This window comes from Emericellopsis atlantica (genome assembly GCF_019669845.1).
Source record: "Emericellopsis atlantica unplaced genomic scaffold F5Z01scaffold_41, whole genome shotgun sequence".
In the NCBI taxonomy this organism is placed as follows: Eukaryota; Fungi; Ascomycota; class Sordariomycetes; order Hypocreales; family Bionectriaceae; genus Emericellopsis; species Emericellopsis atlantica.
In genome coordinates this window covers 14,230-34,321 of record NW_025764743.1, presented here as the reverse complement: position 1 = coordinate 34,321, position 20,092 = coordinate 14,230, and the positions used below count along the sequence as shown (strand labels likewise).

Sequence of the window (20,092 nt, the reverse complement as noted above, 5' to 3'; positions counted from 1 at the left end):
GCCCTCACTGAGTGATAACAAGGCCTTTCTGCTGTTGTAAGTAAAATTGTCGCCATTCCTTGAACAATATAGCATGGTGATCCTTTCACGCAATGGTTCGTTCACCAGTAATTGGTGTTCCGGCAATCCCATCCTCGTCCGCTCGTCGCAGCAGACTCCAAGTTAGCTGTCGATGACGACGACGATGTCGGCATGGAGGCTTTTCTCCGCCTCTTTTTGCGTTCACACGCCAATGTCTTGTGGTAGCGCATTCACCCGCGACTTCAGTATTCGTAAAGAAGGCGGCACAACAGCGCAGCAGCAACCTGCGGATTGCTGGTGTCGCAAAACTATCTTGAGCGCGAGTGTCCTACGCAAAGTTCACAGCGGGAGTGTGACCTTTTCCATTGCCTAAACTACACCTGCGCCTCTCCTACCCCTTTGCGTATGTCGAAGTTCCTTTATCATACCAATGACGCCGGCAGCAGGCTCATCTGCGTTGGCCGCGCTGTTATCGCGGCTGAGTCCACGTCCCGGCGAAGTCTGCCACGCTGACACCCCAAGGTCGTCAGCGCCACCAAAGGCTTCATGGTCGGTTCCCATGGCCCTGCTCTCGTCCATACCCTGGGAATCCTCCTCAATAATCTGGCTTTCTTCTCGTGCCGCCATCCACGGGTGTCTGGATCGATGTAGGCTCCTGCCCCCTCCAATGACTCCCTGAGGTTGGTGGTGAGGATCGAGCAACATGCTAGCCATTGGCGACGCCAAAGGCGGTGCCATACGGGTTACCGCACCCTCCGGATTGCGCGACCGTCGTCTCCCTACATCTGACCGGTGCATATGCGCGTCGTGTGCGTCCGTCGCGAGGGTAGGCGAGTTCAGACCAGGAAATGCGGGTGGGGGATGGAATTGCTGCCGTCCACCGGGCGGGATATGACCGGGTATACCTGTTTTGGGATTGATGACATAGTTGTCAATGAACCCAAAGTAGGATGCCGCCATCTTTCCATGCTTAGTTGAGTAATAGTCCTCGCGGACGTCCTGGTCACGGGCTCTGTTGCCCGTGTCCACCCCCTTTTTGAAATCGAACACGGCGAACGAGCACACATAGCCTAGACCGTCCACATGAACTGTGAACTCTCTGAAGAAGTCGACAATCTGATCGCTACACTTGGGGAGCGTGTACAGCAGCAGCAAAGATGTCGTGACGATGCCCATGACCTCTTCGAGGAAGATGACGAACTTCATCTTGTACAGCTGGGCGAATTCCTGCTTGACTTCATAACTGTGCAGCCGAGACTTCCAGTGCTCAGGCATGTAGTGGGTGTACTCGGCCACGTTTCGCATGGCATATTCAGGATTGAAGACATTGGTTTCTTCGGTTATCATGCCGCGTGTCATGGCCCAGATGGCTCCAAAGGTACCGAGATAGAAGAGGACCGTCCTGTCCTTAGTGATCTCAAAGCCGAGAAAGAGCTCCGAGTCGAACACAGTCAGTACCGCCAAAACAGCGGTTAACGCTCCGGAGATGAACGCGACCGTTTTCGCTATATCTTCTGTCATTCTTTTCGGAAATTGGTCCACATAGCGCGTGGCAAACGGTATCGACATGTTCAGCCTTTCGTAGAAGATATGAGGCAGCTCGTTGAATTCACGGAACTTCCACTCGGCCAGCCTTGAATACTTGCGCGCTGCTGCTAATTTTGGGTCCTTTTGGTATTCCTAGATGCCGTCAGTATACAGAGTGACACAGAGGGGCACCCGGTAGTGCAGACTTACGTTGTAGTAAGTGAAGAAATAGACAATAATCACATATGCGAGGACCATTGGAGCAAAAAGCAAGTTGAGGCAACCCGCAAATAAGAACCGTTGCCGAAGCTTCTGGCTCAGGATTCCGCGGCGATCGGCACGAAGAAAGTCCTGTTGTACCTGACCCAGATCGTTGAATGCCATGTCTAGGACACAGAACTGCAGATTCCATTCCATGGTTTTGGAAAACATTTGTCGTCCGCGTAGAAAAGGCAGCGGTAGAGATAGGTCAAGAACATCTTTGTTGATCAACGCGATGAGGTAGTTCTCCTTGCGCATCAAACGATTGGCAATATCATGAGCGTCAAGCCGTTCCTTTGATTGACTCCCAATGAAACGACGAAGCGCCTGGGGCATATTGACCGCCGTTTTCGGATTTTCGTCCCTCAGTGTCATGACGCGAGCTACAATGTCTTGCCAAGACACAGTCTGCATGTCTTGTTCTGGGATCTCTAGCAGGTAGATGTAGAATCGACGTATGTGTCGTAGGCGCCTGATTTCCAAGAAGTACTGCACGATTTTCCAAATAAAGAAGAACGAGTACAGCCAGATTGCTAGGCTCCAAGAGCCAGACATGTGTCGAGTGCATTGTTGGACCATGACTTGATCAAGAGATTTGCTGTGTGGCAGTTTGCCATAGTCCAAGCACTGCGTCAAAAACGTCAGAAGTACCGCTACGAAGAGTGTCTCGCTGTGTCCTTTAGCCCGTTTGTTTCTTACGAGGGGGTTCAAGCCGACTTACAGCAACCATAGGCCATTAGAGCACAGTATGCCCCAGAAGCCTCCACCCTCAAAGTAGTCGTACACGTCGCGCATGAATGTGTCGAGGTTCGTAGTATTAGCCCACCGCCACAGTGCTTCCTCTCTCGGTCCGCCGGTCGTTTTGCCTACGAGAAGTGACTTCGGGCGACCGTTGCCCGAGCGTCCGCGACCGGCTAATCGAGCGGGCGTCGGTTGTGTTGGCCATGCCGGGGCACGAGCGCGCGTGCGAGGTCGTTGGCCTTGGCCAGGGTTATTGCCAATGTGCTGCGGTCGATCTAGGTCGCGTAACGGAGTTGGCCTCCCGGGCTCAGTATGTTCTACCAGCAGGGATGCCGGCACGTCGTTGTCAATGTCGTCCTCCCGAGACTTCCACTTAGGATTCATAGGAGCATCTGCTAGGTCTGTACCCAAAGCATTACCGTGGGCCGTGCTAGCAACGGTGACTCGGCTGCCGTCGACTCCGACATCATCTGTATGAAAGTCGTCAAGGCGATGTCGCAGATTCTCTTCATCAACATCAAGGCCCGCCCCTTGCTCTATATCGTTCTCTTCGTCTTCGCTATCATCTCGGGCGCGAAGCTGTTCGTAGAATGATTGTGTTCCTCTTGGTGAAGGAATGAATCGGTCGAAGATACGGGAAGTCATTGCGATATGCGATGGAACTTTCGATTCTCAAGTCTCTGACATCGCTATAAGACTGCGGTGGTTTGATAGCGGTCGCGATCTATTGTCGGCTTCGGCTCACAGACGATCGTCGATCCGACAGCGAGGTTGCCTAGAGTTGTTTGGTGTTCGTTGTGACCAGAGTGCGAGAACTTCAAGATCAACCCATGTTGTTCACTCGGCCTGGTGTGGTTGGAAACTCCGAGAAGTTCGACTTGATCATTCGGTCGCATCAGCTGGGTTAATGAACAAGAACGGCCGCGGGAGCAGTCGCGTGGTATTAAGGTCCAGTGACCAGCTTAGACTCAAGTGACACCAGCCAGCTTCGTGATGACGAGAATGTGGAGACCTGGGTCCAGTCCCTGCAGTCCGACTGCGAATTAAGCCGTAGCGCGGTTGAGTTGAGGTGGACACTCTCAAGCCACCATCTGGCAATCACCACGGGTAAGCGGTGGGCGATTCTGCCAAACACCAAGCACAGCCAGTACCAGCCTCCACCCGCGCTGGTTACACAACTACAGTAGTACTCTGCACTTATACAAACTTCATCAACTGATTGTCGCATGCCTACTTGCATACTTGCAGTACCAGCCGCAGACGTCAATGTGACTTGCGTCGTGAACACCGTGAACACGGCCTAACTCGGGGCGCAAGCCGTTCAATGAACGCGCTAGCAATTTGACCTCAATCCCCAGTTAGCGACTGGCACGGTGTGATCATCGATGCCACAATACACAAGACTAAAAGAAATATTGGGATGAAAGCGGGAGTTCTACGATTCTAGTCCGAAAGCAGCCCGGTTATAATAGCTATAATCATGTCTTCCAGCAGCGCCTCCATGTTGGCACCAACGGCTTTGAATGGCCCCAAGGCACCTTCACCTCTCGTGGCCAAAATCACGTCGGTCCTATCGAAATCGTACTCGGACACAGAGTTCAGGGATGCCTTGGCACTGCTCGATGAGCGCAAGGTCATCAATGAGCCAGAATCAAGACGACAAGTGCGCTTGGACTTGCAGAAGGAAGTTATCGACAGCAACGCCGAAATCATCCGTGAGTTTGGCAAGGTTTCCGAGGTAACGAGTCAGTCAATGTGTCTTGGATCAGGCTGACGCCTTCTTGCAGCAACTCCAGCGCATCAAAGGCACAGTGGATAAGTTGAACTCACGGTTTGAGACCGTCAAGCGAAGCGTTGCGGCTGCGCAAGTCGAGACGCAGCCAGCCCTACGCGAGGCTTCGTCACTCATACAGCAGCAAGAGCAGCTCCGGAAAAAACGAGTGTTGCTCGATACCTTCACAACGCATTTCTCTCTGTCCGACGACGAGGTCGCCTCGTTAACGGTGACCAGTGAGCCGGTGGATGACAGTTACTTTGCAGCACTGAGGAAGGCAAAAAAGATCCGTGACGATTGCCACGTGCTGTTGGGTTTCGAGAGCCAGGCGTTGGGCTTGGAGCTCATGGATCAGACTTCCAAGCGCATAGATCTTGGCTATCAAAAGCTGTACAAATCGGTGCAGCGTGAGTTCAAGACCCTGAATCTCGAAAACCCACAGATGAATCCGTCCATCAGGCGCTCCTTGAGGGTTCTTGCAGAAAAGCCAACGCTGTTCCAAAATTGCATAGCGTTCTTCGCCGAAGCCCGAGAGAGAATCCTGACAGATGCGTTTCATTCAGCTCTAGTTGGAACACCTTCCCGTTCCACCGATCGTTCAGCAAAACCGATTGACATGGTCGCACATGATCCTTTGCGTTACGTGGGCGACATGCTAGCCTGGATACACTCGGCTGCTGTCAGTGAACATGAGGCGCTGGAAGTACTATTCGTCTCGGAGGGCGAAGAACTCGCCAGAGGCCTGAAAACCGGGCGCGATGCTGAAGTCTGGCGGCTAGTAGCCGATGATGACGATCAATCCGCCGATTACAATGCGTTGAGAGCACTCGAGGATCTCATCGACAGAGACATCTCTGGTGCTGCCCGAGTTCTTCGTCAGAGAATTGAGCAGGTCATCCAGGGCAATGAGGAGACGATTGTAGCATACAAACTGTCAAATCTAGTGGGCTTCTACCGAATAACATTCGAGAAGCTTTTGGGCTCTGCATCGACGCTCGTGGACACTATGAGCAGCTTGCAAACAGAAGCGTTCCGCCAGTTCAAGGCCCTCGTCCGAGAGCACATTGCAACTTTACATGGGCAGTTCCAGCAAACTCCCTCAAACCTCGAACCCCCGGCGTTTTTACATGAATGTTTGAAACAGCTGGACGCCTGTATACATTCTTACGATTCGTCTCTAGCGACACCCGGGGACAGAAAGAGCGGGTTCGATCCGCTGTTGGCTGAAGCCTTTGATCCTTTCATGTCCGGATGCGAGAACATGGCTCGCTCTATGCCAAAACTCAATTCCTCAATTTTCCTCATCAACTGCTACCTACTCGCATTGTCGACGCTAGACGGGTTTGATTTCACAGAGGCAAGGGCGAACAATATCCACGAAGCGATGGATAAGGTGGCTGAGGACCTCACTGGGAACCAACTACAGTTTCTCCGCGACGCTTCGGGCCTTGATGCTATCCTTGATGCTTTTCTGGGCGAGGCGAAAGAATCAAAACCTAGTATGGACCCAGCCCAGTTGCGCGAGGCCAGCCAACGCCTGGATGATTTCTTACCCTCCGCATGGATGGATAGTCTGGAGAGGGTGCGACATCTGCGAGATTCAACTCTAGCACGCCAGATCACACAAGATGCAGCTGAGGACTTCTGTCGTCAATTTGAACAGCTGGAAGCGGCGATTGATAAGGCGGACAAGGACAGTATGGGTGGGCGGGAAGAAGATCAGCCCGGACCTCTTCGCTTGGCACTACCACGAACTACCGCAGAACTGAGTGTTCTTCTGTCGTGACGCGCGCAACATGTTTCTGTTTTCGAACGCACTTTGATCAAGCCTCCATCAAGGGCACACTGCGAGTGAAGAGCACTCGAAGAGCGAAGCCGATTGCATCACGAGTGCCGCTCACTAGTCGCGGTGTCGCTACTGAGGGACAAATCAGTACATAGCAAAGCACGTAGACATTCTTGGGTGCTCAAGGAGTAGATTCAAACAACAATCAGAGGGTGAGCTATGAATACTTAGTATGTACTTAGTATGTTTACCCATTTCCATAACTACAATTCGTTGGCTGATGAATGCCCAAGAACTACCTTAATGTACCTGGTACACTGTAAGTTAGTAGGTTACGTTCTGAGTACTGCTACGTAGTCCAACCTCTCTGGAATTGGAAGGCGCTACGTCATTCATGATGCCCTATCCGCGCCTCGCAAAGATCGCATGGTTTGCGGTTCAGTGACGTGGCTCATAATACAGTATTCAACGAGCCAAATTTTTGGTATTATCAAAATTTGAGAGCAGGGAGACACTGATGGAACATCTCTCTGGTTCAATCTGACCGTGACTACGACCTACGTTATGTAGTAAATAGCTACTCTTGATGTTTGAAAGACCCGCTTTCGGCGTGCTGTTGCAGGTCGTCAGCGCACTGCCATCATTAGCGGCGACCAACCGCTTCGAACCTAACTCCAACATTCGTCGGGAATCATCTCGTCGTCCCTTCTGCGTGCCACTCCTCCGCCGCTTTACGCTACCGCCAGCCTTCGTCTGCTTCTCCTACAGAAGGACCTATCGCCATCGAATCAGTTGCAGAGACAGCGATTCATCATACCATCGTACATCATCTGCCAACACTGAAAACATACGTCTGCTATGATCGCGGCGTTCCCGAACCACGCCTGGCCCTGAAATGTCTCGCAGCAAGACGTTGGCGGTACTGCAGAAGACATACGATGACAGCTACTTAAGCTGCTCCACGGCGGTGTATCATGAAAGCCAGGTTCGTTTGCTCGGCCAGATGGGCTACCACGATGCTGTGGCCCAGCAGACTGCTTTCACTTGCGGACAGATGTCTAACGATTCCAGGGCAACGAAATAGAGGCGATGCGCCATTGGAGAGGAGCTCTCGATCAGATTTACGAGCATAACGCAAACAAGATCACCCCCACGTACATCCCTCGCAGCGATACCGAGAAGGCCCTCATTGAAGCGCTGAAGCAGCTGGAATTACAATGCAAAGAAAGGATCGATCTGCTCGAAGCGCTACGTGTGTCGAGACGCGACAGCCCAACAACAGAGCCTGGTGGCAGCGGTGCGAAGAAGCAGACGTCGAACAACATTAGCGATCACCCTGGGAAAGGTTCTATAGGACAGGGAACTATTCCTGCAGTCACATATTCGGAGCTATCACGGCCGGCCCTGCTCTCTAGGCCATCTCTTCCAAATCGACCATCTGCTTCGAGTCGAACGTCCTTGGAAGCTGCCCACACTACAGGGAACGGATACGAGAATGAGGATTTGGCGGCTCCATCGACATCAACGCCAAAATCACGATCTCCTGCTCGACCCGCAGGCCCGCATGGTGCAGGCAGGGCTCTGAGTCCGGACAAGTACACCATGCGCACCACCCTACGAACGGGCAAACCTGGGGAGAAGGCGCCCAGAAGTAGCCGCAAGTCGCCAAACCCCGCCGCTGAGGGTCCCAGTAAAGCAGCTACACTCGCATGGAGCTCTCTGAGCTCTCGCGAGAAGCCATCACGGATGGCCAAACCCATTTTCGAGTCGCCATCATCATCTCAATTTCGCAGCCAGTCCTCGTTCGACCAGGCGCCAAATACAACTCAGCGCCAATGGGACAGTCATTCCCGGCGGCTCGTGACTCCCGTCAACACCATTGACCTTGCGGCTGATGCGGACTCGTCTTCGGCCCGGCGGGACTCTGACGAGCTCGCGCAGCCTTCGCACTTGTCTGTCAGCGCTGCGTCTAGTGCCTTGACATCTGCCCAGGAAGTACCGTCGGCAACGTCTCCTAGTCCCCGGAACAACGCGACTCGCATAGGACGATCAGATCCAATCCCATCGAGAAGAAGTCACGATGTTTCCAGGCGAAATAGCAACGGTAACAGCAGCACAGCTCCGCGAGGAAGCATTACAAGTCCGGCAGAGGACACTATCAAGAGGAAGGTGGTTCCTCGGGTCAAGCCAAAACCACGAAAGCTTTCTGCCAATCATCCAGAAATTGGACCCCGCGCTCGTCCACGTGTGACGCCCACAGCTCCAGCTGCCATGGCCACCAGTAGCTCCGAGGACGACGGCGGGAGAGATTTAAGTCGCCGGAACCCTAGCAAACCTGGGCCAGCGAGGGCGGCCGCGCGCGACGAAACTCCAGAGGATTCTTCTGCGGACGAGAGCGTCACAGAAGACTTTCTATGGAAAAAGAAGAAAGAGACGCTGCTGAAGAATCTCCCACCAGGAGTCGATGAACCAGCTGCGAAGCAGATTTTGAATGACATCATAGTCCAGGGGGACGAAGTTCGCTGGACCGATGTTGCCGGACTTGACGTTGCCAAAAATGCTCTCCGAGAGGCAGTTGTGTATCCCTTCCTCCGGCCAGACCTGTTCATGGGACTTCGGGAGCCCGCACGTGGCATGCTTCTTTTCGGTCCGCCTGGAACAGGAAAAACGATGCTGGCACGCGCTGTTGCTACCGAATCGAAGTCGACGTTTTTCTCGATATCTGCGAGCAGCTTGACAAGCAAGTTTCTAGGCGAGTCCGAAAAACTCGTCAGGGCTTTATTCGGACTCGCAAAAGTTCTTGCTCCAAGCATCATATTTGTGGACGAGATAGATTCCCTACTGTCGCAAAGGTCCGGCTCTGGTGAACACGAGGCTACTCGTAGGATCAAGACCGAGTTCCTCATCCAGTGGAGTGACCTCCAAAGGGCTGCTGCTGGTAGAGAAACCACGGATCGCGACAAGGAAAGGGGCGATGCCAATCGGGTCCTCGTCCTAGCAGCCACAAACCTGCCATGGGCCATTGACGAAGCGGCGCGTCGACGATTCGTGAGGAGGCAGTACATTCCACTCCCGGAGTCAACTACGCGAGAGACTCAGCTGAAGACATTACTTGCTCAACAGAAGCACGGTCTTTCGGAAGATGATATAGCGACGCTCGTTGACTTGACAGAAGGTACGTATCGCGGGCCTCAATGACTTACATATAACTAAGGCCTTGTGTACAGGTTTCTCAGGTTCAGATATCACAGCTTTGGCAAAAGATGCAGCCATGGGACCATTGCGTTCGCTTGGCGACGCTCTGTTGCACATGACCATGGATGACATAAGACCCATTGCTTTGTCAGACTTTCAGCTCAGTTTAGGCTCAATCAGACCAAGTGTGAGCAACGCAGGCCTGAAAGAGTATGAGGATTGGGCCAAAGAGTTCGGGGAGCGTGGTGGCTGAGCACTTGCATTTTGCGGAACAGTCCATGGTCGAGATATCACTACCTAACGCCTACCCAGCTGGGGGTGCGAGCCCGCGCAGTCGCACAACGCGGTACAATAGAATACATAATGTACAAAAGCCCCATCTAGCTGTTCAAAAAGTCTCGACCCTCCATAGCTAATACCCTTCCGTCTGTTTTCTTCGGCTACTTCTATTGCAGCAAATTTGCCGCTGCTCGAGATCATCATGTGAGAAAATGATGTGAGAACATGAGGCGGCTTCCAGGGCGAGGGCCACATGTATGGTAGTAGATTCTTGTGGGAAAGAATTGAAATTATTGCGCAGAATTGTTGTTCGCGTCCCGTTTGGCGACTCTTTCGGCCTGCTTCGCCAGTATCCGCTCTGTTTTTCGAGAAGCACGGCGCTCGTCTTTGGCTGCCTTCTTGGCTTCCCTCTCGGCTATGAGTTCCTGCAAGGTCGGTATGGGTGGGCGTTCACTGATCGGTACGCCATAGGGAGCTATTATCCGTTTGACGACGTGCCGTTTGTGCTGCGCTGTTGGCCATCCTGGCATAATGGATACGACATCGCCCGTGCGTAGAGAAGACTTTGGATCGTGAACGAGGTAGTGTTTCGGATCGGCGAACCACTGGGAAAAGTTTTAGTTAACTTGGCGCATAGCATCAAAGAGGTTGCACTCACCTTGTTGACGATGCTGTTCCACACCTGCCCTCCAGTGCGAACCTTGGCCGTTTTATCCATGAGTCCAGCCGATACCACGACACCATGAAGCTCGTGCTTCACTCGCAAAGCAGCCTTGGCGACGGGAGTGGCCATGGTGATTGGATCTTGCGTTGGGTACAGTCGGGCGTCGTGGCTCCTGGGTGAACATGAATCTTTGTTCCTCCCCGGCTGAGCAACGCGAGTTTGTATTATGTAAGCGGTTGCGCCAAGGTACTAGCCTGGCATGCATACCCGGTAGGAAGGTTCCGAGTGAATTGGCGCGAAACTTTCCAGCCGAACCCACGAGACTCGGCCTGGCAAAATTTACAGGCGTGCCCCGCAACCCATAATTAACCAGGAAACCTCCATCTATAATCGTACTTCGGCGTAGTATCTGCTAGGACTTCGACTGCTCACCATTGCTTTGAAATTCTGAGGCGACAAAGCCGGCGACGATTGTAATCGCACTAACCACGCACCAATCACGCTTTGCAAGTTTGCTGCAGACCTACTCCGTACAAGCGGACGGTTCGCACGACAGTCATCACGCGCTCACATAACCAAACAGGTCAAGTGACCAGACGGACACGCAGCGAGCATGTCCTCAAGCGCGGGAGTCAAGAGGCCCAGTGAGCTCCCTTCCCCTTCTTTTCCCAGTCTTGCGCCGCTTAGGACACCGAAACAAATTGGATCGGCCCTGTTCTGCGCCATGGCATGCTTGCAGAAGATCGCTAACTTTGATGACTCTGTAGGGACGCAGTCGCTTCCTCCGCCATCGCTGCCGCAGCTTACTGCTGAGCAAAAGACTCCAATTGCTCCGAACGACAAGGACACACAGCGCCTGATAGTTGTCTTGTCAAATGCTAGTCTCGAGACGTACAAGGCCTCCCATGGAGGGTCGAGTCGCACTGGCATGCATCGCGAAGACAAGTACTCGTTGCTCAACAGTGATGAGCACATTGGTGTCCTTCGCAAGATGAATCGGGACATTAGTGATGCCCGGCCAGATATCACCCATCAGGTGCTACCTCTCAATGGCTCCAAGCCTGCTCCGTCTGCATTCAACATGCTGACTTCTGACCTTCTCTATAGTGCTTGTTAACATTGCTTGATTCCCCGATCAACAAGGCTGGTCTGCTGCAGATATACATCCACACCGCCAAGGGCGTCTTGATCGAAGTTTCCCCATCAGTCCGCATCCCACGAACGTTCAAGCGGTTCGCCGGTCTCATGGTGCAGCTCCTACACAGGCTATCGATACGATCTACCAACTCGAACGAGAAGCTTCTTCGCGTCATTCCCAACCCCATCACCGACCACCTACCTCCGAACTGCCGAAAGGTGACGCTGAGTTTTGACTCGGAGCTCGTTCGTTGCCGCGACTACATCGAGTCACTGAAACCAAAGGAGAGCATTTGCGTCTTCGTTGGTGCCATGGCCAAGGGTACCGATACATTTGCGGACTCCATGGTTGATGAGAAAATCTCCATTAGCCAATACTCGCTCTCTGCGAGTGTGGCTTGTAGCAAATTCTGTCATGCCGTTGAGGACGTTTGGGATGTGCTCTAATTGATCATACAGGATGGGTCAAACGGGTCCTTCTAGCGGTGGGCAAGGAGACAGTTGTCTGTCTGAAGTTCTGGAAGCGCTAAGTGGGTTTAGTATCCGGACGCCATGTGGTCTGAGCGCGAAGGGCCTCTGGGAATTTGAGAGACAAGATGGCCATGGGCAGGAAGACACAAAGATGGACTCGGAATGATCTGACCAGTCCCCCTGCCTCTACAGTTCGTTGATCGCTGCCACGCTGCTTCTGAAGGGTTCAAAACTTGACGCATTCGCTGAACATCCTGGAGTATGAATGTGTCACAATGTACGAAATTCGAACAGATCAAGGAGTTTTTTGAAGGAGTGTCCGGTGTGACATGGAACGCCGTTTTGCCACTAGGTACTACCATCGTGATTGTTTGCTTTAGTGTGCACTTCGAAGAGCAGGTTTCGAACCATCGTCGTTTATGGCATTCTGAGTAAGTTATGATAAAACCAGACGGCGCCGTCTGTAGCTGACGAAGAATGAGATGTTCGGACCTCGCCCACCAATTGAGCACTAAATTATCCTGGCATATCCACTCATGCCCAGCAGTAGCACTCGCCAACAACATCTGCGCTTTCGAGGTCTCATCGTGCCTAATTTCATCAAAACAATCGGCGAGCCTGCGCTCGGGTTGTTCTGCACCATTCGCTGTTCGAGTGGGTTATCGCATCGACATTGGGGCGGGAAATCTGACCTGAGGCAGGGACCAGAAATATACCGCCACGTTTCGTAAACATGAGCGCGGCAGCCGACCGCCATTGCTAAGCGCTCCGCTGGCCGTCTTGTTGATGGACAGATGGGCCGCCCTGCATATCGTGCCTTAGAGCAAGATGACCCTGCTGAGTCGCAAGCTGCAGGATGATACTTCTTCCACGGCAACGTGAGGCTATGGCCACTACCACGAGCATGGGCGTCGTAACAGAGCGCAGGCAGCAGCAAGCGCGAAGGATACGTATCTGATGCTAGGTGCCATGGTTCTAATTGGCATTTGGCCGCTCACAAGGCTTGTCCGGATATTGCAGCAACGTCAACCTCCTCACAGCGCACGTAGATGGGAGCTGCATCAGGCCCACAGCTTCCTCAACCTATCACGATCTTCGAGTAAAGGCGGTAAGAATGCCACTCTGGGTGCCTAATGTCCACCATTGGACATCGGAGCATGCATATCACTCTCTTTGACTCGCTTTGCCTCAGTTGCTTACCTGCTTGAAGCTCTTACCACTGACCGCCCTCATCCGACATCGTGAACAGTACAAGAAGGCATGACACCCTACATCGAGGTGTCTCACTTACCATCTGCAACATCATTCTATTCCGCAGTCGTTCAACCACTTGGTTTGAAGGCTATTGCACCAAAATCCGAGTCAGATTCGACTCTTCTCCCGACAGCGGTGGGGTTCGGGGGAGTAGACAACGCTGCCGTCTTCGAGATCCGCCAAACGTCGAACCCGCTAAAGCCTCCTCGACTCTCATCGCTCACTCTTGCTGTGCCTTCGAACTCCGCCGTGACCAGGTTTCACAAGTCGTGGCTCAAGGCTGAGCCACCATCCTGGTCCTTGTTCAGGGACAATCGGGGGCTCGAGAAGCTACCAGGCGAAAGACACCGGGCGCTTCAAGGCCCGTGGTCAGTGCAGGAGGGTGGGGAGACAGCTGTTAGAGCTATCGTTTTTGACCAAGACGGCAACAAACTCGAAGCTTGGTGCCCGGGTACCTCATCACGACCAGGTGCTCCCGAGGTCGTCAAGTGGACAAACCCTTTTGATCGCCAGATCTCACAACAAGACTTCCCAATACAGTCCCGGGCGCGTTCGCAGTTTACCAGCAACGCTTCATCAGAGCACAGCAGATCCCAAACTACGGCAATGAGGCCACCGCAAGTATCCCCGGCGCACAGCGCCAATCATACTTCGGGTCCAAGCACACGCTCCTCACAGGAGGAGGCTGCTGCTTCTCAGAGCGAGTCTTCTTACGGGGGCGCCTTCAACACCACGACTATGGTGGGAGCATTGCTCGGAGCCGCCGCAGGCGCTGCTCTAACATACGGCTACGTGACTGGGAACCAGGATCCCAGCGCTAGCGAGGAGCATGAACCTCAACGGCAACGAGTCCTGCCAAGGCGGGCAACATTTCCTGAGAAGCCAGTCATTGCACATCGCTATCCACATCGTCGTCCACACGAGAAGAGAGATCTGGATGGCTCCAGTATTCCGCGTCGCTTCTCTACAGCTGATGCCAGACATCTACCCTCGGGAGACGGTTATGATGAGGCTATGGATGATGACAATGTTAGCTATGGCGTTGAACCAGTTCACGAACCTCGCTACCTGACGTATCCGCCGTTGCCAGCCTCTGTGGCCAGTCACACCTACACTAGAGCGCCTTCGACGGCCAGAGCGCTTGACAATGGCGGAGATTTAAGGGATCACCGCAGCCGAGTTTCGACACATGCACCAGATGGCGCACGTGAGTATCGAAGCCGCCCTCCTTCAAGTGTGGCCGAAGATACACACGACCGTCGAAGCCGCCCTCCTTCAAGTGTGGCCAAAGATACACACGATCGCCGAAGCCGCGCCCCTTCGCGTATGGCTGAGGATGCAAGCGCTCGTCGTAGTCGACCTTCTTCGCGAGTTAGTGGTCGCCGTAATAGCACCGGACGGGCTCGAAGCGAGGTTGCCCATGAGCGAGTGCGCCACCCGGCCTATGACCATGAGAGGGACTATCAAAGCGTCGCCGCTCTGCCCAGAAGGGCTCCTGGATCCACGGTTTCAAGACCTCCCCTAACGAGAGTTTTTCGTCCGCATTACGAATCGGATCAAGAAACTTTTGTGTCGGCACGAAGCCACCACTCGGCATCAACTGTGCGCAGCCGGGACCGGCCAATGGATCGGGAACACGGGCGAGATCTGGGACACGAATTTCCTGACTACGAGGCTGTTACTCGGGAGTACAGGACACCACGAAGCGAGGTGAGTGCTGCAACCTTGCGCGAAGCATCACAAGAGCGCCCAAGACGGGGATCGAGCCGCGTCTCAGCAAGAAATGTGCCCCTGCCCCGAAGCATGGTGGGAAGCAGTCACGCCAATTGGAATCCCTGGGATGTACCCCTTCCAATGAGCGGTGTCGGTAGTAGTCATGCGGACTGGGATGATGATATGGTTAGCCTTGCCCCTAGCGATAGCATCAGTTGTGTGGGTAGCAAGGCCCATCGCAGTCGCAAGCAGCGGTATTGAGCATCGTGTTATTCTAGACATCGGAATGTTTTCGCATACGTACAAGAATCACATCACGGCCTTTGGGTTTCCAGTATGCAGTATGCTCCAGTCAATCAATACCAGTACCTACCTTACTAAGATGCCTTCGGCAGCTGCGCGCAGCATCAGCGCAGAAATCATCGTGACTTCCTCTGGTGATACTAAAATAGTTGAAGAGACACCATTGTATTGCAAAATACCTACCAAGGCACTGAGGCTTCACAATGCACATAATATTTACTACGCCCCACGGCGGACGACGACACTCACACTCTTATTTGCCGACGTTTTGAATCCTCGATCCACTGCAAACATCACTGGCGCTGGCACTGGGTGAGTGACTTTTTGGTCCGGTTTTCGGCGTCATGACGCATTTAGCCTACCCGATTTCGCACCAAACTCGAAAGTATTCGTGTCTAGTTGGGCAATCCGAGTGGGAGGCCCATCAGCAACTATATCGCCAGTACGTAAAGTACGGAACCCATAAGAACCCGAGTCGATGCCACAGGTCTCTCTCAGCTCGACCAGTGAAGCTTGATTCTCGCATCTGGCAGCATGCCGTCGTTCGAGCTTGGGGAGTCGATACCCCCTGATACGGCACATGTAAGCAACCATAAATAGGTGGTTATAGAAGTGTTTGGCTGACCGCGACCGAGGCTGTGAGTGTCTCCCTCCCGACATGGAAGTCCAATGTAGGATATGAGGAAGGCGAGGATTGGGTGGTTAGCAGGATGACCACCGGCTACCCTCGGTGAGACATGATGACCTGGCCAACTATGAGTTTCGCCAGCTCGTATGAAATGACAAGCGTTGACGTCGGACCAGGTTCTATGTTCACAAGACTATCACAGGGCTCGCAGAAGACATCGTCGCCCAGCATGGTCAATCCGGGTTCTCAGGCATGCTCTTCCCAACTGTCCGATCAGCCAGACGCTGTCAACAGTTCATCCAGGCTCGCGTCGACCCGCAGATTGTCTCGCGAATCACCGTGCTCGATTTCGGTCTAGACCTTACCAAGAAGCCTGCCGCAATCCTCTGTGAGCTGTCGCCTACCATATCGGCGGTCCTGTATCCTACAGATGCTCAGTCTGCAGCGAAACAGTATTGGCAGCATACCGGCGATGGGGTGTCCAGTCGTCGCGCTGAATTTTGTCACGGACTATTCAGAGAGGGACTACTGGTACCAAAGACTGCGGCTCCTGATGGTAATGGTGCAGGCACGGCACGGCCTTTCAGGGGACCGCGTCGTTACACTCGACCTGGATCATTCGACGGCGTCCCGGCCAAGGCAAACTCAACGACACAAAGCATCGAGCCTGATGCTGGTAAAAATGTAACTGAAGCTCAAGAGAGTTCGCGCTTCCTCGAGGAACGTTTTGGCAGGAACTTGGACATGTCACTCGTTGAGCGGGCCAAATCGGCTATCCGAAGGCGCATCGTTGGGGCTGTGGCGGGCGATGTCGACACCGCAGGCAACGATGTACACGAAATGGTCCACAACACACGAGGCCTGAAAAACTTGCGGGAGGATGACATCTACTTGTTCCCGTGCGGAATGAATGCCATCTTCAACGCCCATCAAGCGCTACTCGCAGCAAGAACGCCAGCCAAAAGTATCAGCTTCGGGTTTCCCTACGTTGATACCCTGAAAATTCTGCAAAAGTTCGGCCCCGGCTGCGTGTTCTACGGCCATGGCTCAGATGATGATATGGATGAGATAGAAAAGTCTCTCAGGGCCGGTGAGCGATTCTTGGCCCTCTTCTGCGAATTTCCTGGGAATCCTCTGTTGAAGTGCCCCGACCTTGTCCGGATTCGAAGGCTTGCAGACGAGTTCGACTTTGCCCTGGTCATTGACGAAACGATCGGCACATTTGCCAATGTCAACGTCCTCCCGGTAGCAGACATCGTTGTGAGCAGTCTCACCAAGATCTTCTCGGGAGACTCGAACGTCATGGGCGGTTGCGCCATTCTAAACCCGGAGGGTCGCTACTACGGTGATCTGAAGCAAGCCATGGCTGCAAACTTTGAGGACACTTACTGGCCGGAGGATGTCCTATTCATGGAGAGAAACAGTCGGGATTTCTCAATGCGCATAGACCGCATCAACACCAACGCGGAGGCTATCTGTGAGACACTCAGAGCTGACCCCACAGTCAAAGATGTTTTCTATCCCAAGTACAACCCATCCAAATGTCATTATGACTCCTTTCGCGTGCCGAAAGGTGGCTATGGTGGCCTTTTGTCTATTGTCTTCCACCAGAAGACACAAGCCCAAGCTTTCTACGACGCAATGGATATTGCCAAAGGGCCGAGTCTTGGGACCAACTTCACGCTGTGCTCTCCATACGTGCTACTCGCACACTACCAGGAGCTGCCCTGGGCGGAGAAATTTGGCGTTGACCCATATCTTGTCCGGGTCAGCGTGGGATTGGAAGACACTGCGGCATTACAGCAAACATTCAATGCCGCCCTGCAAGCCGCAAGGGGCTCGTCCTGAGGTAGTGTACATAGCCACTAATTCAACATGAGAGGGCAACGATAAGGAACCTCATGGATATCCGAGGTAGTCTGATGATGCTTTGACTTGCATTGAGCGGTACCTACATTACGATGCACTCCTTGTGATTATATGTCGGACCATACTCCTCCATCCCTCGCTCAATGTCATCGGAACGCTCCTTTTCCTTGACCTCCTTTGCGAAATACTTCCTCATGTATCTCCCCAATTCGTTGTCAAGGTTGCCTGCAACAGCTGTCAAAAGGGGACCATTCATCATCTAGCACCGTGATTGACTTACACCCTGATGCTTGCATTACAACATCTGCCCTGCACAGTGGGCAGTATCTCTCTCTGCGGCGCTGGATGTGGACGACACAACGTATACAAAATATGTGCTGGCAATCTAGCCTGACCGGTCGGTATGCCACTGCGAAACAGATTGGACATAAGTAGTCGGTCAGTTGGGGAACGACAGTGACCAAGTCTTGGGACAACTGAGCGCAAACGTCCTTTCCGATACTTCCTGTCATGAGCATGTGCGGCTGCACTGCGAGCCTGAACCTCTTGGATACACCAAGTGACGTCCTCTTGTCAAATTCTAAAAGAACAATCATGTTACCATAAAGCGTGGCTAAGATAGGGACGTGCTACTCACTTTTCAAGATCTTCAAAACGGCGAGCTGATTCAGCTCTTGAAATTGAAGATTCTTCAAGAGATTGCTGTTCAGCTGCACAAATCTTGCGAATGCCTGCTGCGACGCCCGAAGCTTGAATAACCGAGCAAGCTGCCTCGTTTCCACTTCCTGCTGAAACCACTGTAGCTTCTTGAGAGCTACTTGGCTGGATCTTGCCCCGTGATCTTGCTCGTTTGTCGCAAAGAAGACTTCCGCGTCCAGATAGAGCTCAAAGATCTGTCGCCAACGAGCAAGGTCGGTTTTTGAGAACCGACTTGGCTGGGAAACCTGACCGATCTCCTGGCGTAGCTCCTGGATCTCATTCGTCATATTCCTCCGCTCGCTGGCCTGTAATGCATCTATGTTGTTCACATCGCTTTGCAGAATGTCGAAGAACTCGTTGTCGAAGATGAGGGGCACCTCTATCGTTTCATGGTGTCCGCCAACCTCCTGTGCAACCTCCTCGGCGGCTGAATTGTTTTCTGTGACCTGACTCGGCAGGTGAGGTTCATCCGACACATCCTTGTCTCGGTCATCGTTTGAGACTCGACGTCGTGCTGCGTCTACTTCCACGGCTAGCTTCTCCAGGAACTTACGGGAAGTCGAGGTCAAAGAAGCATCCACTACAACACCGTCTTTCAAGTGCACGTCCACAGTCAGTATTGGCCGCACACTGTGACCATCGCCAGTAGCTGTTTGACGAGGCCTCTGTCAGCATTTGTGCGGGTAGAAGCCAGTGCGTTCGAACTACTTACTGTTGAGTCGATAATTCAGCGCAACTGGCGACGTGTTCTCCGGGTCGGTCAACGACTTGAGGGTCTCGGGATCTAGTCCGAGATCATGGAGCTCCCTCTGTACCTTTTTCAGGCATTTCTTCAATTGACCGTACGGGATCGCCTGTTCAACCCAGTGAACAGGGAAGTCTGCCCAAGCCGCGTTACTAAAACTCCAGTGCAAGAGCATGGTTGTTGGGAACACAAACGCTGGTTTGCCAAAGTGTCTCTGAAATCCCGTGCAAACTTCATTGTGCGGAGGCCTTCTTCGTCCAAGCACGTCCAGTGCCAAGTAAATCAACGTTGATCGACGCGAGGTCGTTTCATAACATAATGGCGGATGTGAAAGCCCTCTGGTATTGGATGCATCGAGACGGCTTGTACGCCGGTTTCCAGAATCGGGGAATGGGCCAATTTAACCTAGCGACGACTGCTGTAGAGGCTTGTAATTAGAGACAAAAATCCTGCGCCGTCGGGAACAATAATTAGGTTGGTTGCCCAGGGCAGCCGGTACCAACTGAGGGGGTTGCGGCGCCGGACCGCGAAAGCCTGCAGTGATGTGGCTTGTGGAGCGTGCCGGTTTCCCTGCAGTTGATATCGCCATGTGCTGCCAGCTGGAGCCTGGAGGTAGGCCACCACGATTCCACGAACTACAATAATTAGTACCTATACACTCCCAGCACTTGCGGTTTATTAGGTAGGTGTTCTTCTGGCCCGGCGCTTTCGGCATAGGTTCACACCACCAAGGCTCCCTCTGGGAGGACGCTAATCTACGCGGGGAGTTTAGGTTCAAACTTCGCCAATCAGAGATGGGTACCGTTACACTACCCAGTCCAGGCCAGGCCAGTGAGGGGGAGCGGATGCTCACCGTGTCTCGAGGTTTTTTCTCTGCACGTCACGAGTCGCTGATTTCCGTAATAGAGGGCGGTTGACACGTAATTACGTACAGGAATTGATAATAGGTGTCATTCTTCCGCTTTTGGTCATGCCAAGGGGCAAATGGATTTGTACAAGTATGCGAAGGAAAACATGCCTTTCGC

General features: G+C 53.1%; 7 protein-coding genes across 7 annotated transcripts; 4 read left to right on the top strand and 3 right to left on the bottom strand.

Annotated features, from left to right (window-relative positions):
• Positions 1-223: 223 nt before the first annotated feature.
• On the bottom strand, positions 224-3,650 carry F5Z01DRAFT_422654 (autophagy protein Apg9-domain-containing protein). The gene is made up of 3 exons (XM_046259628.1): positions 2,531-3,650; positions 1,759-2,479; positions 224-1,701 (listed from the first exon to the last, which is right to left on the bottom strand). Exons 1-3 carry the CDS (start codon positions 3,193-3,195, stop codon positions 391-393), a joined length of 2,697 nt encoding a protein of 898 aa, XP_046114064.1. The 5' UTR covers positions 3,196-3,650; the 3' UTR covers positions 224-390.
• Positions 3,651-4,051: 401 nt separating this feature from the next.
• F5Z01DRAFT_630161 (oligomeric complex COG6-domain-containing protein) lies at positions 4,052-9,558 on the top strand (the record flags this gene model as incomplete). Its single annotated transcript, XM_046261705.1, has 5 exons — positions 4,052-4,288; positions 4,338-6,103; positions 7,017-7,095; positions 7,182-9,285; positions 9,338-9,558. The coding sequence occupies 5 exons, from the start codon at positions 4,052-4,054 to the stop codon at positions 9,556-9,558; spliced, it is 4,407 nt and encodes a 1,468-aa protein (XP_046114063.1).
• A 382-nt stretch (positions 9,559-9,940) lies between these two features.
• F5Z01DRAFT_602815 (uncharacterized protein) lies at positions 9,941-10,377 on the bottom strand (the record flags this gene model as incomplete). Its single annotated transcript, XM_046260758.1, has 2 exons — positions 9,941-10,189; positions 10,243-10,377. Coding segments are annotated over 2 exons (384 nt in total), but the record flags the coding sequence as incomplete, so codon positions are not given.
• A 219-nt stretch (positions 10,378-10,596) lies between these two features.
• F5Z01DRAFT_421477 (EMG1/NEP1 methyltransferase) lies at positions 10,597-12,002 on the top strand. The gene is made up of 5 exons (XM_046259625.1): positions 10,597-10,778; positions 10,832-10,892; positions 11,016-11,284; positions 11,356-11,870; positions 11,926-12,002. The coding sequence occupies exons 2-4, from the start codon at positions 10,862-10,864 to the stop codon at positions 11,830-11,832; spliced, it is 777 nt and encodes a 258-aa protein (XP_046114061.1). The 5' UTR covers positions 10,597-10,778; positions 10,832-10,861; the 3' UTR covers positions 11,833-11,870; positions 11,926-12,002.
• Positions 12,003-12,744: 742 nt separating this feature from the next.
• F5Z01DRAFT_421417 (uncharacterized protein) lies at positions 12,745-15,489 on the top strand. The gene is made up of 3 exons (XM_046259624.1): positions 12,745-13,015; positions 13,067-15,157; positions 15,219-15,489. Exon 2 carries the CDS (start codon positions 13,117-13,119, stop codon positions 15,082-15,084), a length of 1,968 nt encoding a protein of 655 aa, XP_046114060.1. The 5' UTR covers positions 12,745-13,015; positions 13,067-13,116; the 3' UTR covers positions 15,085-15,157; positions 15,219-15,489.
• A 171-nt stretch (positions 15,490-15,660) lies between these two features.
• F5Z01DRAFT_630175 (pyridoxal phosphate-dependent transferase) lies at positions 15,661-17,602 on the top strand (the record flags this gene model as incomplete). Its single annotated transcript, XM_046261707.1, has 3 exons — positions 15,661-15,708; positions 15,762-15,856; positions 15,931-17,602. The coding sequence occupies 3 exons, from the start codon at positions 15,661-15,663 to the stop codon at positions 17,600-17,602; spliced, it is 1,815 nt and encodes a 604-aa protein (XP_046114059.1).
• A 51-nt stretch (positions 17,603-17,653) lies between these two features.
• F5Z01DRAFT_695491 (RING-14 protein) lies at positions 17,654-19,304 on the bottom strand (the record flags this gene model as incomplete). The annotated part of the gene is made up of 5 exons (XM_046266259.1): positions 17,654-17,848; positions 17,904-18,203; positions 18,261-18,971; positions 19,035-19,202; positions 19,262-19,304. 5 exons carry the CDS (start codon positions 19,302-19,304, stop codon positions 17,706-17,708), a joined length of 1,365 nt encoding a protein of 454 aa, XP_046114058.1. The 3' UTR covers positions 17,654-17,705.
• Positions 19,305-20,092: the final 788 nt, after the last annotated feature.

Bases quoted from the DNA above. Each gene is read 5' to 3' on its own strand.
- F5Z01DRAFT_422654 (XM_046259628.1), bottom strand. From the start codon at position 3,195: ATGACTTCCCGTATCTTCGACCGATTCATTCCTTCACCAAGAGGAACA. The intron at 2,480-2,530 runs GTAAGTCGGCTT...TAAAGGACACAG, and splicing joins TCTAATGGCCTATGGTTGCT to CGAGACACTCTTCGTAGCGG. The intron at 1,702-1,758 runs GTAAGTCTGCAC...GACGGCATCTAG, and splicing joins ATTTCTTCACTTACTACAAC to GAATACCAAAAGGACCCAAA.
- F5Z01DRAFT_421477 (XM_046259625.1), top strand. From the start codon at position 10,862: ATGTCCTCAAGCGCGGGAGTCAAGAGGCCCA. The intron at 10,893-11,015 runs GTGAGCTCCCTT...ATGACTCTGTAG, and splicing joins CGCGGGAGTCAAGAGGCCCA to GGACGCAGTCGCTTCCTCCG. The intron at 11,285-11,355 runs GTGCTACCTCTC...CCTTCTCTATAG, and splicing joins GGCCAGATATCACCCATCAG to TGCTTGTTAACATTGCTTGA.
- F5Z01DRAFT_421417 (XM_046259624.1), top strand. From the start codon at position 13,117: ATGACACCCTACATCGAGGTGTCTCACTTACCATCTGCAACATCATTC.